The sequence below is a fragment of the Lepisosteus platostomus genome, chromosome 3 (assembly GCF_059453375.1).
Source record: "Lepisosteus platostomus isolate fLepPlt1 chromosome 3, fLepPlt1.hap1, whole genome shotgun sequence".
Classification (NCBI taxonomy): Eukaryota; Metazoa; Chordata; class Actinopteri; order Semionotiformes; family Lepisosteidae; genus Lepisosteus; species Lepisosteus platostomus.
In genome coordinates this window covers 29,134,822-29,154,372 of record NC_142613.1, presented here as the reverse complement: position 1 = coordinate 29,154,372, position 19,551 = coordinate 29,134,822, and the positions used below count along the sequence as shown (strand labels likewise).

Below are 19,551 nucleotides of genomic sequence, written 5' to 3'. Positions count from 1 at the left end.
TACCACCCAATATTCACATTACCTCTCGAGAATTTGTACAGGAAATAGTGTTGGAAAGAACATTGCGTATACCTGCTCTCAGTTATAAGGTACATAGAAATGAGGCATCGGGCGTCATCATTAGCCCTTGACCTTAAACTTCCGGCAGTTCACTATCAGTATCGGATAGCTCTGCAGCAGGCAGACGTTTGGGCGTGGTTACCTGATTTCGGTGATAAACCATTGCTCCCTTTGTCTCATTCAAGCTACCCCGCAAGGCTTTGATACAAGAGAACAGCATCCAACACATTACCCCAGCCATGATCCAGCTACCCAGCAGCAGTGTCAAGATGACCACGTTTACTGTTCCTAGCGCCCCAGAGGATCCACAACGACTGTGCTTGGGACCTACCAGTGTAGTTTTTAAGTTTGTGTCGTTGAGAACAAATTCGACTACCTGTACACCCTCAAGACTTACCAAGACTTACTGTCTCTTGGATTCTCTCATCCAAGTCAACGCTGTGTCCTCTGAAAGCGTCCACAATCTCGAGTTCCGTTTCATACAGTTCTGACTCCAGGTGATACAGTGCTAAATCGTTGAGATGCACTATAGCTCCTTCAGGAACTTGTAGAAAAACTGTTTGGTTGGGTAGCTGCACTTCGGTAGCTGTATCATGTCTGTCATAGGTTATTGTAACCGTTAACTGTGGTGTGCTGACCAGCCATTTCTTTCCCACCTGCTCAACCTGGGGTTCGTTAACCTCACGTTTGCTCGTCACTGTGGCTTTACACTTTTCAGTGGCAGCCCCCTTTCTGATACCACACAACCTCTGAGTTGTGTCCCTAAGGAATGGCTTACTTGGGCATACCCAGTGGATATCCTTGGTTGATATACACAGTTCCAGGTTTGGAACAAGGTACAAATTCGGATCATCCTCCTGGTAAGCTACGAGCGGTGGGGTGGTCAACTTCACATGCATGTCCCCCCTCCAGAAGCCAACGTTCAATATAGACTTGAGTCTATAGATATCCTTGCTACTCACGATGGGAAGGTTCAACAGGAAACCTATTTCCTTGGCTTCGGGGTTGACATGTATGGGAATGGCACTGCCTAGACTGTATGCAAGATGTACTTGCAATGGCTGCACCATCTCGGAAGTGGTTGACTTCAGTACTTCTTCTACTAAGGACAGTGGAACCAAGTAGGTTGGAATCTGTCCCATGGCTAGGCTAGTTACTGTGGCACTAAGCTCCCTAAGCAGATCCTGCATCAGCATTCTGACCTGTTGCACATAAGCATAGTCCCACTGTAACACGTCGACAATCCTGCCCACGGTGTGGAGGGTGTTATTTAACAGTGCTGCATGAAGGTTTACTGCTAAAATTGTGCCCTGTAAGGTTTTCCCTAGGCTTTCCAGCCGCTGCTGCTGTTGATACAGCTTGTCATAAATTTCTGGCATTTCCTTACGTAACCCAGACACCTGCCTTCTCAGGGTGGTCAGGGTGACAGTGTTAGCAGCAAACAGACCCGCTGAAAATAGCGAACCCACGGCGGAGGCCGCAGCAATCAGACCCCCCAAGAACCTTTTGGGGCGGCTGAGGCCCGTCATCTCCTCCTGGGTGACTGTTGCCTTCCTCAGCTGGCGGAGCATGTGTATAGTGTCTAGCTGGGCATGCCATACAGTATCCCCAGCCCACTGCCTACCATGATAGGACACCCTACTGTTCATGTTGATGTGCTTCCGAAACACATCATGTGGGTCCAGCCGTACATACACTCGCTGAGTATATGTTCTGCAATTTGTTAACAACAATCCGGGAGCGTCCTGCAGGACTATGCCGGTAGGAGGACTGGGTTCCACAACTTCAAGGGGCTGTGTCGAGGCGATCCACAGTACTGTCAGGACCAGCCGTGGCAGTTTTAGGATTCCCATTCTGGAACACAGATGAGGCACATGGTACAGTTCCACTATATTTTTGAATATATTTTCCTAGCAGGACCTACACTACCGTACCTAACTACCTGCAACTACAAAGGGGCACCCCCCTCTTTGATCGGGTTTAGACTTTTAACCCTATTCTGTGTCCTCCGGCGCCATTTGAGATGGGCGATACAACCGGAGGTGGTTGCGATGCACCCACTTGTAGACCAGAGATTGCCTTCCCTTTTCAATCCGAATTCGATAAGCTACCGGTGATACCTTATCAACAATCTCGTGGGGTCCTGTCCAACTGGGTAAGAACTTCCGGGCCACCCCTGTGGGTTTGGCAAATTGGAAGTACAGGACCTTGTCTCCTACTTGGAGTTCCTGGTTAACTGCCTTTCGGTCATAGTATGCTTTCCTACCCTCTGCACTCCTTCCCAGATTGTTCTGGGCAAAAGCAAAGGTTGCCTGCAGATGTGCTCGCAGGTCTGACACATACTGATGGACCGTAGCAGCCCCCGTTGTGCTCAGGTCCTCCACCCCATAGAGACAGTGTAGGGGAAGAGTCATCTTCCGACCTGTCATCATCTCAAAAGGTGGGACCCCCGTAGAGCAATGGGGCGTGGCTCGGATGGCCATCAGAACCAGGGGCAGCTTAATGTCCCAGTCCCTACTGTTGGTGGAGACAAACTTTTTGAGCATACTAACCACCGTTCGGTTTGCCCTTTCTGCCTGGCCCGAGGATTGAGGGTGGTAGGAGATATGCAACTGGGCCTTGACCCCAAGCATATTCCACAGGGTTGCCATTACTGTAGCTGTGAAATGGGTTCCCCGATCCGAGTCCACGGTCAGGGGGAGTCCCCAACGGCTGAACACATGGTTCACCAACAGCACTGCAGTTGTCTCTGCCGTGTCGTTGGGTGCTGGGAGGCACTCAATCCATTTTGTGAATGCACATGTAACAGTGAGGAAATATTTGTTCCCTCTGGATGACCTCACCAGCGGCCCCACCCAATCCATTTGTAGATTGGACCAGGGGAATGTCATGCCCTTTTTCTGGAGTGGTGCACGGTGCAAGGGCCGTGATGGTTGGAACTGGCTACACGTCAGACACCCCTTTACATACGCGGCGATGTCTTGGCCCATGTGAGGCCAGAATGCCACCTGCTGGATAGTGTCGTACGTGGCCTTGATTCCCCGGTGACCCCCACAGGGTTCGTCATGAGCGTGTTGGATCATGACCCCCCGATGACAGCGGGGAACTACCCACTTTGGGACACCTTGTGCAACTGGTACACAAACCAACAACCCCTTTATAATTTTTAGGTTGTCTTTCACCTCTGCCAGCTCCTTCAGCTCCGGAGACTGGCTCAGCACCTGCTCTGAAAGAGGTTGACGCACTGGGTCAGCGATATGCTGATACATTTGCCCAATTGCTGGGTCCTGTTTCTGCATTTCCGCAAGATCTGTGTTAAAACCCTGTGACCCAAGCACTACAGATTGAGGGTCAGCTCCAACATCCTGTCTAGCCCTGCTTCGGGTGACCGCCTTGACCTCAGCCACGGTTTCTGGGGGTAGCCATTCCTGCTGGAACTGCCAGGGATCACCCTCTAAGGCGCCAGATTTGGCCAGCCGGTCGGCCTCATCATTCCCGTCTTTGTCGGGTCCCTTCACCTGGGAGTGTCCATTCACCTTCTTCCAGTAAACCATCATTCCAGCCTCGGTCGTGAGCTTGTCACTGGCCAGGAACAACTCTTTGTTCTTTACTTCCTTGCCCCGGGCATTTTTCATGCCGTTACCCTTCCAATACGGAAGATGGGACACGAAGCTATGTCGGGCGTAGTTCGAGTCACTACAGATGACAAATTGTTTAAGGCCATTTGTCAGGGCCTGCTGGAGGGTGATCAGCACCCCAGCTACTTCCGCATACTGACTAGTCTTTGGTCCTAGCTTATAGCGGGTCGGCCCACAGGGAGTATTGTCTTGCCAGACTACACCTACCCCTGCTAGCACCTGCTGTTCGTGGCGAAAAGAGCAACCGTCAACATAGGCCATGGGTAAGCCCTGGCCCACGTTCTCATCGTAGTACCGATGATTGTTCGGTAGCTCAGCAGCGGGAATCATTTCTGGAGCTTCCATGTCAGTGTCACAGCCGTGACACACTTGGCCCAAAGCCAGGCCCTGTCCCAGGTACATTTTCTTGCTCTGTGCATAACGTACCTCTATCTCATAGCCTTGTAGGGCCATCATCCATGCCACAATCCTGCTATTTGACACCCTGCCTGCTTTCAGTCTCTGGCTATGCAGGAATGTCACAGGTTGGTGGCAGGTTTCGATGATGATCTTTTGTCCCCCAACATAACTACGGAAGTGTTCTACCGACCAGACCGTAGACAACAGGGCCTTCTCGCAGTCCAAGAACTTTTGCTCCACTGGGGTCAGGGCTCGACTGGCATACGCCACCACCCTTCGCTCTTGGTCATATTCCTGACTCAGAGCAGCCCCAAGGCAGTGCTCTGAGAACCCTGCTTCAAGGTAGAAGACCTTATTTTTGTCAGGGTAGGCCAAGCATGGTGCACTACCGAGTTTGCGCTTCAGCTCCATCACAGCCTGTTCTGGGGAAGGTCCCCACTCAAAGGGCACGTCTTTCTGCAACAGCTTGTGGAGGGGCCTTGCTATTTCAGCGTAATCCTCAATGAACTGCCGGGAATAATTACATACTCCCAGAAAGCTGCGCAGTTCAGACAGGTTAGTGGGCGACTTCATATTCTGGATAGCTTGGACTCTGCTGGACTGTGGCTGTATGCCTTGGGCTCCAACCAACAGTCCCACGTACTCCACTTGGGTCCTACACCACTGTCCCTTAGCCAGAGACAGTTTGGCCCCTGCACGGGAGAGCTGGGTCAACACATGCCTGATCTCGGCCATGTGTTCTTCCCAGGTCTGACTCCGCATCAGAATATCGTCCACATAGACCAGGTTGCCCCTGGCGGCTGCATCACTCATGGCTTTGTGCAGAAATATGTTGAACTCCGCTGGGGAGTTGGAATACCCAAAGGGGCATCGATTCCAGGTGAACTGCCTGTTTCCGAAGGAAAAGGCCAGTTTGTACTGGTCTGTCGGTTCTACCTTAAGGGTCCAGAACCCATTGGCCACATCCACTGTGGTGAAATATTTTGCTGTTGTCACCTTGGCTAACTCCTGATCTAGGTAGATCATTGGCCATCGTGACAAAGGAACCTGTTTATTCAGCTGCCGGTAGTCAATGGTCAGACGCCACTTACCATTGGGTTTCAGCACCGGCCACAGTGGGGAGTTATAAGTGGAGTTACACTCCCTTATGATCTGACGCTCTAGTAGAGCATCCAACGTCTGCTTTATGGACTCGTATGCCGTGAGGGGAATGCGATACTGCCTGACATAGGTTGGGCGGGCGCCAGGGGCTGTGGGAATGCGCACTGTGTGCAAATCCGTCACCCCGCAGTCATAGGCATCCCGTGCAAACACTTCCTGGAAATCCTGGAAGATCTGACGCAGCTGCTGACGCTGGCTTTCCGTTTCCAGGGCATCTGCCTTACCAACCTGTTCCTGTACCTGCTCTAGGAACCCCGCTTTTGACGGCATGGCGGTATCCCGGGTCGCACTCTTAGCTGAGTGGTCCGTCGGAACACCTGCGTGTACTGTGTACACAACCATCTCATCCTTATCGCTAAGGTCCACTCTGCACACCTCCTGGTTGCAGAATCCCTCTATTGGCATAATTGCGATCATCCGCCGGGGGTAGGTGTAGTACACCTGCTCGTTTCCCCCCTCCCTGGCCAAGGGACCAGGGAGCTGCCCCAGTACTGGGATGGCCAGTTCGAAATCATAGAAACCATTGTCAATTACCAGTCCCATGTCAGTGCGAGCAGGGATTTTGACATCTTGTTTTGCTATGTTCTGCACCAACAGGCAGGTGGCTCGGCCATTCCGTTCCAGTCTGGGGGTTTCACAGACTGCTAGGTTCAGTCTGATAAACTGAGCTGATGGTTGGAAGAAAACCATCTCAGCATCCATTCTCTGTCCCTTCTTCAGGACAAGGCGTACCGGAAACCCTGCTGTTGATGCAGGAACGATCAGGTCCGATTCATTTACAACCTGGCAGGCCTGAGGAATCGTCTGACCTGACCGAATGTTCTCGGGGTCGCCACTTAGAGAGTGGGCATCTGGGTTCACCCGTGTCCACAGCACACTGTTTACTGTGTCCAGCTGGGCGCCCAGTCGAACCAAGAGGTCTGCACCAATACAGACCGAATGGGTCAGCTGAGGTGCTACCTGGAAGTAGTGAGCAAACTTCCTTTTTCCGATGGAGATGGAAGCTACACAACTTCCTTTGCTCCAAATGGACCTATGAGGTGGGGGTGCCCACCACAGAACCTGTGACTGCGTCACCAGGGTCACCTGACGGCTTCGCGACAGGTCCTTGAACAGACCTTCACTGATTATGGACTTCTCAGAGCTGAGGCTGAGAATTACATCATCAACCTGCACTTCTGCAACCTGGACCCCTCCCACCACCATGGGGTGGTAGTCCTGGTCCCCCTGAGGTACCAGGGCGCACAGAAAGGACTCCCATTCATTACCGGACAGGGAGATCCACTCTTCTTCAGGGATGAAAAAGGGGTGTGCTTTACCTGGCGGGTCAAGCAGCTGCTCGGAGCACTGCTCCTGTAGTTGGGAGACCGTGGGAGTGCTGGCCTGGGCAGGACTTCCCTGTAGTTTTGGAAAGCAAGAAGAGACATTTATTTCTCGTCCAGAGGAACCAGGTGGAACCTCCAACTCAGCTATAGTGTTCAGTGGGCACTGTGTGGTCACAGCATAACCACTGAACCCCCCTTTTTGCTGTACAACAGGCTTAGGGTTTTTGACCTGAGCCCACAATTTTCCACGCTGGCAGTCCACCAGAGGCTCCAGCCTGTCAAGCAGGTCTTGGCCAATGAGTAGTGGCTCTGTTTTAAACCTAGAGATGTAAACAGGATGCACCACATTCATTGGCCCGAACCTAAGTGCCACCCACACTCGGTGTGTGATCCTGGCATGATCCTGGGTATAGCTGGAAATATCTATCTTACACGGTTCTACCTTAAGTCTGATGCCTTTTCCTTTCGCTACTCGTTCGAGCTCGCTGAGTAGATCGGCTGACATCAAACTAATTTCAGCCCCAGTGTCAATCAGTGCTTCTCTATCTAAGACGCTTTCAAGAGAAACCTTGATATAAATACGCCTTGCTTTGCCTTTCTGGCTGAGATTCCCTAAGAATTGTTGGAAGCCTGCCTTTCCTTTGACTTCAGGGGCGGGGTCAGCGCCCAACTCAGAGTCACAGCCTTCTTTCAGGCAGGAACCCTCCCACCCAATCAGATAGACTGAGGGAGGGGTTTGGGGTGGATCCCCGCCTCCTCCAGTGAGAAGGGGCATGGTCCCCCTAAGCTCATTCACGCTTCCGGCATTCGGTGCTGAAGGTTTACCCTGTCCTGGTCTCTCAAGCAGGGCTTGTTCAAGCCGGGCCAGGCGGGCTGCAGTCGACTCCCTTCGTCCAGCCTTATAATAGGCTCTGCCTGAGCCCTTGCCTTCCCCGTAGCGCTCACGGCAGCTCTGACGCTTAGTGCGGTCCTGCCTGCCTATTTTGCGCCGGGGCTTATAGGGCTCAGGAACCTCAGCTCCCTCGAGCTGAGGCGAGTCGTCAACCCTGCTGGCTTTAGTGGCGAACACGGCCGTTTTAGCAGGTTTTCGCTCTGAGGAAGCAGAGACTTCAGCTCCCCAGGCTTTTTGAGCCAACCTTCTAATGTCAGCCATTTTCATCGCTTTTGCATCTGTGTGCATCACAATCATTTTCCTGACTGAGGGATGCAGATTAGCAATGAATAAACCTTTGAAATTCACGTTCTCTTCGCAACCCTCTTCATTCCGCCCTGCAAAATAAGTGCGCCTAAGCCTCTCATAATAGTCGCGAGGGGCTTCAGCTTTTTCGTGCTTAATATGGTGCGCAGAGGCCACGGCAGCTATGGGATCGATAAAAGCCGAAAATTCTCCGATCATTGCCTGACACAGCTCCTCAAAGCTATTACAGACCTCCGGTCCTTGTCTGGACATCCACTCGTGTACCGCTCAGCTAGTAGTTTTCCTTACTAACAAAGCCTTTTCCTGTTCGGACGCTCCGGGCATAAACTGCAAAGTATGTCTCAGCTCATCGATGTAGGTTTCCACATTATTCCCTGACACTGACGGGTCAAACCTTTCTACATCTTTGGCTAACTGCCTCAGGGAGTGGAGATTAATTTTTACGGTTTCTCCGCGGGCGGGGGGACGGCCGTGATCAGGAGAAGGGGGTCTCTGCCTGAATTGCATCGCCCTTGCGTCTCGCGCAGGACTCGGCGATCTCCCCCATGCCGATCCGACCACAGACCCTGGCCGGGAGAAACCTCCTCCCGGCGCGCTGGGTGAGCGCTCCGGGCTGCTAGGTGGGCTGGCGTGCAAGTGGGATCTAGCCTGTTTTGCTTCCAGTACGGCAGCATCTAACTCCTTTTGCCTTTCCTGGCTGAGCTCATTTAAACTCTCAATTTCTTTTTCTTTCTCTTTCAAGCTCGCTTCCAGGTCTCTCCTAGCTACCTCAGCCGCAGTTTCTCTAGCAGACAGGTCATCTAATTTACCTAAAACTTCCCTGAGTCTGTCTTCACTTTCCTCATTTTTCACTCTCTTTTCTCTGATTATATCCAGCAACTCAACTCGCTCCGCCTTATATCTTTCTAGCTTTCCCTGAAGCTTTTGAAACTTTGTCAGCTCGGACAAAGACAGTTCCAGCTGTTTAGCTAGATTTAAGGCGAAACTCGATAGGACCTGAACTGCGTTCACGGACCCTCCTGTGTTAAGCTGGTTCGCTACCTTAGCTACTAAATCTACTTGCAGCTTCTCAATATCATCAAAGTTCAACTTTTCGATACCGCTCCAGTAACCAGGATTGTCGTCGCTAGAAATAGTACTTATAAGCGACTCCACTTCAGACATTTTGGCAGCCATTGTCATTACGTCAGAGAAACTTTAAGAGTATTACTTTTTTTTCCTTTTACTAAAATACAGTATGAAATTTAAACACCCGAGCAGATGGATTTCCAATCAGCACACGTTACACTAAACGCTAGAAAACAGGGGGATTTCTTTGCGCAGTTATCAGCACACCCGGTATTCGCGTATAGAAGCCGCGGTGCTGTGCTGAACTTGAACTCACAGCAATATCAGTTATTCTGTGCGATTGATTCTCATTTCATTCTTAACTCCGCCCACCCAGGGACGCCATTAAATGTAGAGGTTTTGATGGGTTTACTGAGACAATTATTAATTGCTAACAATGTTAACTGTTTATTAATAATAAAATGTATTAACTAAGGAGTAGGATGGCACAGTTGTTAGTATGTTTTTTGTTTTGTTTCTTTTTCATAAATACAACAGTAGTACCTGATGTCTCAGTGGCTTTCAAAATTAAATTATGCATGCAAACCTGTGAACTAGAAAGATAACTAAGATATCCATCCATTTATAATGGTGGTGTAGAGGTTTTGATTGGTTTACTGAGACAATTATTAATTGTAGCAGTAATCACGAGGTTGTTCGTCGGGGCTTTTAGAAAATCAATCGTCAGAACAACTAACAACGCACACACACGGGTTCAATACACGGGATACATTTATTAATATAACTGTGCAACAAACATATACTAGTCTGCCTGGATACGAGCGGCAGACCTTACGGTGAGGGTTATCAATATACAAGGTATATAATCTCGAAGAGATGCAAACACAAAGAGATACACAACAGAGAATATATGTCAATATATATCGTTCGGTTACCAAATCGCTAATCAGTGTTATTACCCACTGTTACTCTAAACTCGGAAGTAAATACATTACTCATGAATTAAATTGATAACAACTTGTGTTGAGGTACAATTGAATTCTCGAGACGCAATGTAGAACATGGGGTTTACTTATCCACTGTGTTTGGATTTGGAGTTTCCCGGCACGAACACCAAACCAGCTGACAGGCTCTGTTGCAGCCTCTGTTGCAGCGGTTGTCCAATGGGTGTTGTGACGGCGTCCTCTGGCTACCGGCCAACCAGTCGAGGTGCAGCTCGGAGTAGGACGGGCGGAGGAATCTGACTGCGGCGCGCAGGGCAGTCGTTGCTCCGAGGGGATCTACCAGCAGTCCGGCTGGCTAGTAGAAAGTCTCTATGCACAGAGTGTGACCGCGAGTCCTCACAAGTCACTCTTTTGCCTGGGAAGAAACTGGTTCGTTCCCGGTCCAGCGCTGCTTCTGAATAAGCTATTCAGGTTGTCGACGAGGGTCCAACTGTAGGCTGCCGTTGATCAAGCGGAGCATTCACGTTGGTAGAATTCTGAGTACGTACGGGTTCCTCGGCCTCGCGCTTAGAACAAAGTCCAAGTCCTTTTGCAGACAACAGCAGTTGTCACGTGATTGTCTCTGAGGATGTGCGAAAATGGCCAAGGAGAGCCCAGAACTGAGCTTGCGCTCCCTTTTTGATCAAGACCCAGATGTGTGCTGATTGGTTGAGAGTTTGGCGGGCATTGTAGACCCACGTGGTATTACCACGCCCTGCCAGTCCCTGATTGGTTGGTCAAGGTGAGATATGAGTCACTTAGTCCTGACACTTAGGAATGCAATCCAGATGTCCAACTCGCACTCCCTAGACAGATAGGCGCCAATGGGTGACCATTGATCATGATAGCCAGGCTTAGCTAAGTGCATCCCCCTTTGGGAGCTGGTTTCTTATCACAAGAAAACATCTTAAATCAGCTTGCATGAATTCTTTCTCTGTGGCTGCACCACAGAGATGGAGGGTGAGATGGGGCCTCTTTTAGGAGCATACCAACGCTTAATTCTGTCTTATTAACAAGCATTGCCGCTACAGTGGCGAAGTGGTTAGCATTGCTATCTTGCAGCACTGGGGTCCTAGGTTCAATTCTTGCCATCCTGTGTGTGTGGGGTTTACATGTTCTCTCTGGGTTACATGGTTTTTCTCCATATGTGTGATATGACTCCCTCTCGCACTCCAAAACATACTGGTAAGTTAATTGGTTTATGGGAAAACTGGCCCTGGTGTGTGTGTGTTTGTGTCTGTCCTGTGATGGACTGGCGCTATGTCCAGGGTGTATTCTGCCTTGTGTCCGTTGCTTACTGGGATAGGCTCCAAATCCTCTGTACTGGATAAAGAGATTAGAAATGGATGGAAGTAAAGGCACTGTGTGGATGGAACTATACACAGTGTTAGAAACCCACTATGAATAGGCAGCATCTCACTGAGAATAAAATATTTTATAGTGCTGGCTTAAGGAAACAGCCTTTCCACCTCTCTTGCACATCAGTATCCATACCTAGTTATTTAAACAAATTGCCTCTAATTATAAACATCTTAATATGCTGGCTCTGTGGATCCGCATCAGCTATGTTTGCCCATTCCTTCAATTCATGTGCATCCAACACACAGTTCAATGCCAGCAACTACACATAATCTAAAATACAATCCTTATTTCAGTATCTATGTAAACATATAGTCTGTTAACTTCATCATCTTCATCAAAAGTATGCCTAAGGCCATTAGGAAGTGTTCTTGTTATAAGTGTATTCCTCAGCTTTCCCCAAATTATCTTCTTCTTACCAACATCTCTAGTCTTTTATCCTGCAATAACTCAGCCAACACTTAAATCTCCAAAAGCTGCTTGTGTTAATTTCTTTAAATCACAAATATCATGTGTAAATACTGGCCATGTAATACTCTGCATTTTGGAATAATAGTTTATCTTAAAGGGAACTAGAGAAACTAAGAACTAGAGAAATCAAGAAAGGCTTTTTTTTCTAGATTTAATAAATGCACATCCTGTTCACTGGGGAAATTAAATCCACACTGAGCAATCTTCAATATGTTCAGAATATGACAGCAAGAATCCTATCAGGGATGCATTACACCTGTTTTCAAGTCCTTGCACTGGTTACCTATCAGATTTCGAGTCAACTTCAAAATCCTTATCCTCCTTATAAACTGTCCTACAACTGTTATTATTGATCACCGAATTATTGTACTTGACATGACTTCATTCAGCCTTTCCTGAACGTCTATAACAGGCAGAGAGAGTGCTGTTTCTGGTGCGATATTTTGCAGCTGACATTTCACTGTTTTAAACGAACAAGAAATTAGATTGCTCATAAATCAGTTATTCTATATAAACACAGCGTAATTGCCCTCCGAAAATCCTATTTTTCTTGTTCGTTTTAGAGACCTTGATCGAAACTGATTTTAGATGTCAGAAAGGATTTATTTTCTCTGTATTTCCTACAATGCTTTGTCGAGATTTTAACTTTATATCTAACTTTATATCTAGGCTCAGATTTCAACTATAAATCGTACAGTAATTAATAGCAGTAAATACTGATGTTTTGCGCCCTCTTACCACAAAAATATATGTTTTGTAGTTGGGATTAACTTTATTTCGTACGCGTAGCTACTCCGATTCGGACACCGAACAGTTAAAGATGCCGGCAAATCAGACACCCAGAGGGGGGGGGGGGGCGTCTTCTCGCCTCCATAACTAAAATGCCAAATAGGAGTGGCTTAAGCGACATACACAGTCGTGTAACTGACAGTTTGAGGTAGCCTATCGTGTAAATTTCACTTTGTTGCTGATAGGTTAAGCTTTCGAAACTCTGCCCCAAAGTCATGTGACTGATTTTTTGCCCTGTTTCGTTGGTTAAACGCAATGATCACAAGCACCACCATGGTAACTGGGATGTGTAGTTTTTAATTCCGTTTGAATTATAACTGTACGTACTGTCTTCATATTTGGCCAGGGCTTTAAAGAGAAGTCGCGCCAAAAAATGTCGGTGCCGTCGTCTCCACTTTAAAGGTACCCCCATGCTGGAAGAATTTGACCTCGGAACGTTTGCCCAACGTAGTTATAGTGGACATAAAAACAAGAGTTCGCTGGCATTATATCCTAGAAGACACAGACTGGCACCAGACCGGTAAATGCCTGATGAACTAGGGATTGGACAGTTTCCAAGTGCTTGTACAATCGATGGAAATGTTCAAATAAATGTGCAAAAGAAATAAACAAAATTATCATTTATTTCTTTATCATATTGGCTAGCTAATGTCCTCTCTTTGCTAGTTAGTGGCTGTGTTTCTGCGTTGGGTAGCAACGGGTGACTGTTCTCAGGCGGAAGATGTAAACAGCTTAATTTTCGTGTTAAATAATTTTTAAAAATTAAAATTCATTCTATACAGCAATCACATATTTGGGTACCGTTTCATAAAACTTGAGAAATGGAAGACTGGTGTGTATTTTTTCTTTAAACTATCAAGACCAGCCATTCACAGTACAGAATGTGTGTCTTTCATTGGAAGACTTGCCCTGTTCTAGTTTGAAAATAACTGTGAAACCAGTTTGTTTACAATCAATGTAGACACAGACTCAGACAGTGGAGTGAAATTCGGCACAGCCGCACCGGGGAGGGAGGGAGAGAGAGAGATGCGAAAACCGCGCAGTGCCAGGCGAATACACAATATTAATGCAGGGCTTTCAGGTGCACATGGATTTGTGCTCTACACCCTGCGGTACTGATGAACATGTTGTGATATTTAGAAATATAAAAATGTCAATAAAATGCCAATAAGATTTGCTATTTTAGTTTTTCAAAGAAATGTTTATTTGTTAAAAGAAAATTTATGGCGACAACTGGGTTTGAACACCCGACCTCAGGGTTCTAAATCAGTCACTTATGCCACCAACAAATCATGTGACAACCACACACATAGCAATGGAAAGTCTCATACTACTGTTTGTGCAAAAGTACATGGATATAGTTATACCGTTATTAATTTCTTTAGATACGCGAATCCATATTATATTTCCTATTAATCAAATTCTAAAAGTATGTTTTTGTTTACTCCGATAACGAGCATAATTGCAGAAAAGGTTCAAACGATCACTTTTCACAAAGTATATAAACGTACAGTAATATGGTCAGAAGGAGCACGTAAAAACGTTTCCGAAATAACCACATGTAAGACTTTGATGCTTAAAATGTTTAGGGAGAAGTGGAATACTGGTGTGTATTTTTTCTTTAAACTACCAAGACCAGCCATATACTGTACAGTACAGTTTACATACAGTAATATGTTTATGTTCCTAAATTAATATATTTTATGAGCATGTGAAAGGCATGGTGAATCAGAGATTCTCAAGAATTACTTTATATGATTGGAAACGGATGCGTGATCGGATCAACGAAATGCTGTGGTGTTACTTTTTGTCAATGAAAAAATAAAGTATTTTTGTTTACAAAGACAGTTACAAAGAATGTGGACCAGGGAAGTACTTTGAGTTTACAGCTTGTCCAGGGTCATTCATTATTAATATTATTAGTAATATCTTCGGTAAAGACTTTGATGCATATGACATTTCTGCATAATTAAAATATTTATGATAAAGGTGGTAGGTTGTGTACTTTTGTCCAACTAAGTAATCTTGTTTTCATAAAATATACCAACTTTTTAATGTATAATGATTAACATGCTGTAATACACAGTTTAAATTTAAAAGTCTAAAGAGTATACAACTTAAATTCTTAATTGAATAAAGATTGTCCCTCAGCAGTGATCGGGATTCGAAACCAGGTGTTTTCTGCCGACCACTCAAATGCTGTACATGAGAGGTTAAGCTTTATTAGCTCCACCTGGCAGTAATTCCGGATACTATTATCTTACTGCGGTATATACGGTATGACGCGATGTGACGTGTTATAATGCGACATTCGTTTTGAATGGCTGCATCTGTAGGTGGGCTGCTGGATGGAAAGGGTGGGGCAACGTAACAGACTTTGCTTTCCTGGTCCAGTTGAGCTCTTTGCTACTTCTTCTCCTTTGCATGTTGGCTTCCTTGGGTCTTGACATCCAGTCCTCTTGAGCCTGACTTCCTGGACCTCACAAGCCTAACTTCCAGTCCTTTGGGGCCTAAATTCCCCATGCCTAACTGTCAAGGTGTGGTTCTTGGCTTTCCTTATTTAATAATCTCAGACAACGACATTCCAAAGTCTTGTCTGCCAGGATTCTGGTTGGCCAATTCAATTCTGTGACTTGCATATCTTTCCTTCAGGAATTTATATTGCTTCTATCAGGATAGACATGATAAAATGTCCAGTATTTGGGAAAACTCATGACTTCTGAGTAAAACATACAAGTTTGATCATTAGAATTCTGAACTACTCATGTTTTGCCCATTCTTTTAAATAAAACAAACATGGCCAACTACATCCTGAAATAATTATGATGCCTTATATTGTATTTTAATTTAATATTTTGGATTTACACTTTCAAAAGGGAATGAAGTATGTAACGTGAAAGTACATCCAGTACTTCATACAGTCTTTTATCAATATGGAACTGTAGTGTGCTCTCACGAGGCACCAGTTCTATAGGGTTTGGGCATTTACTGGGACAATTATTAATTGTAGCAGTAAATCACAAAGTTGATTCTTTTGATGGCTTTAGAATCCAACCATGCGACATAATTCAAACAACGCACACACACAGGTACTAATACACAAGGATACATTTATTAATACATAGAATATTCATGTAAACCTAACAGATCTTATCGAGAGGGTTATCAGAATACAAAAGGTATAAATTCAGTCAGTTACGAAGAGTTACACATATCAAGAGGACATACGTTCAGTATATCATTAATTTAGACCGTTTCGTAAATGGACTTGGTTATAAGTTCTACATTAGATACTCAAAACAAGTACATAACTCTTAGGAATTAAATTGATATCAACTGGTTGGGATAACAATTGAATTCTCGAGCTGTAATGCAATGAAGTTGAATACTCATCCAATCTCTGGGGATTCAGATCTCCTGCAGGCTCAATTAAGCAGTTGCAGGCTTGTTGCTGTCCAATCCGCGCTGTCTGGCTAGGTGCCAGGCTGTGCTGTGCGGCTTGTGACGGTGCGCTGCTGATTCTCTCTGAAGACCGGCTAGTTAGTTTTGGCTGAAACTAGCGAGAGTTTGTGCACAGGAGAAAAGATGACTGTGGGTCCCAGCAGGTCAGGAAGAGGACCGGTTCGTTCCTGATGAAGCGCTAGTTTTGAATAGTGATTCAGCTGTCCACAGTTCCGACCTGTTCACGAGGCTTGCTGCTGATGCTAACCTCGGGTGGATCCTCTGGTTACTCTCTGGCAACCTCCGCTCTCGACTCTTAGAACAAAGGAAAGTTCTGGCACTAGGACACACTGGCCATTCTGTGGTTGTCCGGGCTGAGTCTCAGGATGGTCAGGAGGCGCTCTGCGAGAATGTCCTGCCCTTGGGAGCCTTCTGCTCCTGGGCCGTCCTGCCCTGGAATTCTCCTTTGAATTCCCTTTAGAAAAGTCCACAGAATTCTCCTGAATCCCTTCTGAATCTTACTTAATCTCTGTTGCCTGTTGTGAGTTGCAGGATGATATGGCTGCTGTTGACTCAGTCCTTTCCGTTCTTATGCTGGTCTAACAGAAAAGACCTCCTTACAAGGCATTTTGCCAGAACTCAGCATTCACAAAACAGGATGTTACAAGTTCCGCATATATAATAATTACTTACACATACATAGCGCTTTTCTGGACACTCCACTCAAAGCGCTTTACAGATAATGGGGACTCCCCTCTACCACCACCAATGTGCAGCATCCACCTGGATGATGCGATGGCAGCCATAGTGCGCCAGAACGCTCACCACACATCAGCTATCAGTGGGGAGGAGAGCAGAGTAATGAAGCCAATTCATAGATGGGGATTATTAGGAGGCCATGATTGGTAAGGGCCAATGGGAAATTTGGCCAGGACGCCGGGGTTAGACCCCTACTCATTTCAAGAAACACCCTGGGATTTTTAATTACCACAGAGAGTCAGGACCTCAGTTTTACGTCTCATCCGAAGGACGGCGCCCTTTTACAGTATAGTGTCCCCATCACTATACTGGGGCATTAGGACCCACATGGACTGCAGGGTGAGCGCCCCCTGCTGACCCCACTAACACCTTCCAGCAGCAACCTTAGTTTTTCCCCAGAGGTCTCCCATCCAGGTACTGACCAGGCTCACACCTGCTTAGCTTCAGTGGGTTGCCAGTTGTGAGTTGCAGAGTGATATGGCTGCTGCATTATTATATATGTAATGTGAAATCATGAACGGACAGCACTTGCTATGCGTTTCCTGCTGATAGGCAAAGAATATGCAGCTTAACCTTTAGGAGATACATTGTTAAAAGCATTTATTCTAGATTCTTCAGTACTGTAGATTTAAAACCTGAAGGCTACATTCCCGACAGATATTCACGGATATGTCGCGCCAATAGCATACAATTAATTGAGGGTATACTATATAAATATATTGTATATACAGTAAATACTGTATCACCATATGGTTTTAAAGCCACTAAGGTACGGAATGTGTGAAATATATTTATTTGTACTGTACCAAATCATACCTCGGTCCCAGTGGCCTACATTATGCCCTACGAGTGAACAAGTTAAAGAATTTGATGCACATGTGTACAAAGGAAGTAAAATAACCTATAACAACCATCTAAATATATCAATGTCCTTAAATTAATATAATTAATTACACTCAGGAACTTATTGGCAGTGAATACTTAAAATTAAGAAGCTTCCCATTTCAGAAAAGTTCTGATTGTTACACGAGGGTGAAATTGTAATTTGTTAACGGAAATATTTTTAACCAATGCAATTTCTACAGTAACACTAATCAGGAGAAAGTGCTGCTGCTGCAGTTCATAGCACCTTTTGCAATGACTGGATAGTTAACACTTCCAAATTGCTTTGTCAGTTTGTCTAGGGTTGGGGGGAGATTGGGCTTTCTCCCTGATATCTAATACTCTCCTCAGTATCGCTGAGGGCTTAAATGATCATGAATGCAAAGTAAATATTTAATATCCTACGATATATAAAATTATTATTTTTAAAATTTTACTCAATAATTTAACATATAAAATGTAAAATAATAGTTGTATTTAATAATTTAAATAATAATACTCCCTCACACCTGATGATGAAGGCTCCACAGCCAAAACATTGTGTCTCTTTTCTTTTCCTTTCAGCATAGAATAAACCTTTGTTGTTCCTAACCTGTTCACTGCTGAAAATTAATCACAGCAGACCTTGGTGTAACATCTTCCTGGGGTTTTGGGATAAAGGACCTATATGCTCTTTGAATTTGTAATTCTATGCTGTCTTCTAGAGGGATTTCTGTCTTCAGACAGTTTCCTATGAAAGTGCACATTGCACAACTTCAGGTTCTCTTTAATACTGTAAATGTAAATGTTATTTTGCCTAGATCTTCCCTTGACATAACCTCGACCTGCATTCCTTTCTGTTACCACAGTGCATGAAGCTCAGTGCCTTTCAGATCAACATTCATTGGTTTGAGCTCCTGAATGCATTTCTCCATTTCAGTTATCCTAGCACCTTTGTTCCATATACAGATGCAGCCATTCAAAATGGGTGAGGTATTTCGCGGCATACCCCGGTGGGCGTGTCGCGGTATCACGCAGTTCACGTGGTGTCACGTGGTTAACTATCCGGCGTCGCCTTGTAAAACCGCCAGGGGGAGCTTAACCTCTCATGTACAGCATTTGAGCCTTTAATTTTGAACTGTGTATTACAGCATGTTAATCATCAGTCATTAAAATGTTGGTATATTTTATGAAAGCAAGATTGCTCAGTTGGACAAAAGTACACAACCTACCTTTATCAGAAATATTTATGCATCAAAGCCTTTACTGAAGATATTACTAATAGTATTAATAATGGATGACTTTGGACAAGCTGTATACTCAAAGTATAATTTCTTTAGCACATTTGTACAAGCACTTGGAATCTGTCCAAGCCATACTTTCTCAGGCATTTTGTTTTACTTCAACGGGCATAAAAACTTCCTTGCTTTTAACAGGGCGTTTCATAATTTCTAACTACGAAAATGATTTAAAATGCGACACTTATCATTCAACTAGAGCTTAAAATATCACAAGGATCCTCAAGAGCACAGCAAAGAGTGTATTAAAAGACACTTGTATTTATCAACGCTTTCTTTTCCGTATACCAGATTTTATGGAACCACTTCAGAGGTGTGTCAGCCAGTCAGATTCCAGGAATCGGCACTTTGAAGGAAAAATACACACCGGTATTCCATTTCTCCCTAACAATTTTAAGCATCGAAGTATTTAACTAGCATGTGAAATAGCGTGTGAAAAAGTGGTAGTTTTAAGCTTTTCTGCTAATATAATATGGAATCGCGTATCTAAAGAATTTGATAACGGTATTCGTGTGCTGCGACAGGGCAGCGTAGGGCTGTTTCGCCTGCCTGTTCATGCGAGCTGTCTTGTAGCCTACTGGTCTACGTGTGTGACTACCAACTGGCAGGTTGTGTGTTCGAATCCAGCTGGTGCTAAACTTTTCTTTTAACAAACATTTCTTCGAAAAAATAGAATAGCGATATTGTGGACAATCAATTGATTTTTATATTTCAAAATATCGCAACATGATCGATTCTAAG

At 45.5% G+C, this 19,551-nt stretch overlaps 2 protein-coding genes across 4 annotated transcripts in view; one reads left to right on the top strand and one right to left on the bottom strand.

Annotated features, from left to right (window-relative positions):
• Positions 1-19,551, top strand: part of usta (uronyl 2-sulfotransferase a) — a 313,485-nt gene that overhangs the window by 223,444 nt on the left and 70,490 nt on the right. The gene's annotated exons all lie outside the window — the stretch shown is intronic.
• Positions 447-6,676, bottom strand: LOC148674702 (uncharacterized). Its single transcript, XM_088627155.1, has 2 exons — positions 6,578-6,676; positions 447-1,914 (listed from the first exon to the last, which is right to left on the bottom strand). The coding sequence occupies exon 2, from the start codon at positions 1,911-1,913 to the stop codon at positions 447-449; it is 1,467 nt and encodes a 488-aa protein (XP_088483281.1). The 5' UTR covers position 1,914; positions 6,578-6,676.

Bases quoted from the DNA above. Each gene is read 5' to 3' on its own strand.
- LOC148674702 (XM_088627155.1), bottom strand. From the start codon at position 1,913: ATGGGAATCCTAAAACTGCCACGGCTGGTCCTGACAGTACTGTGGATC.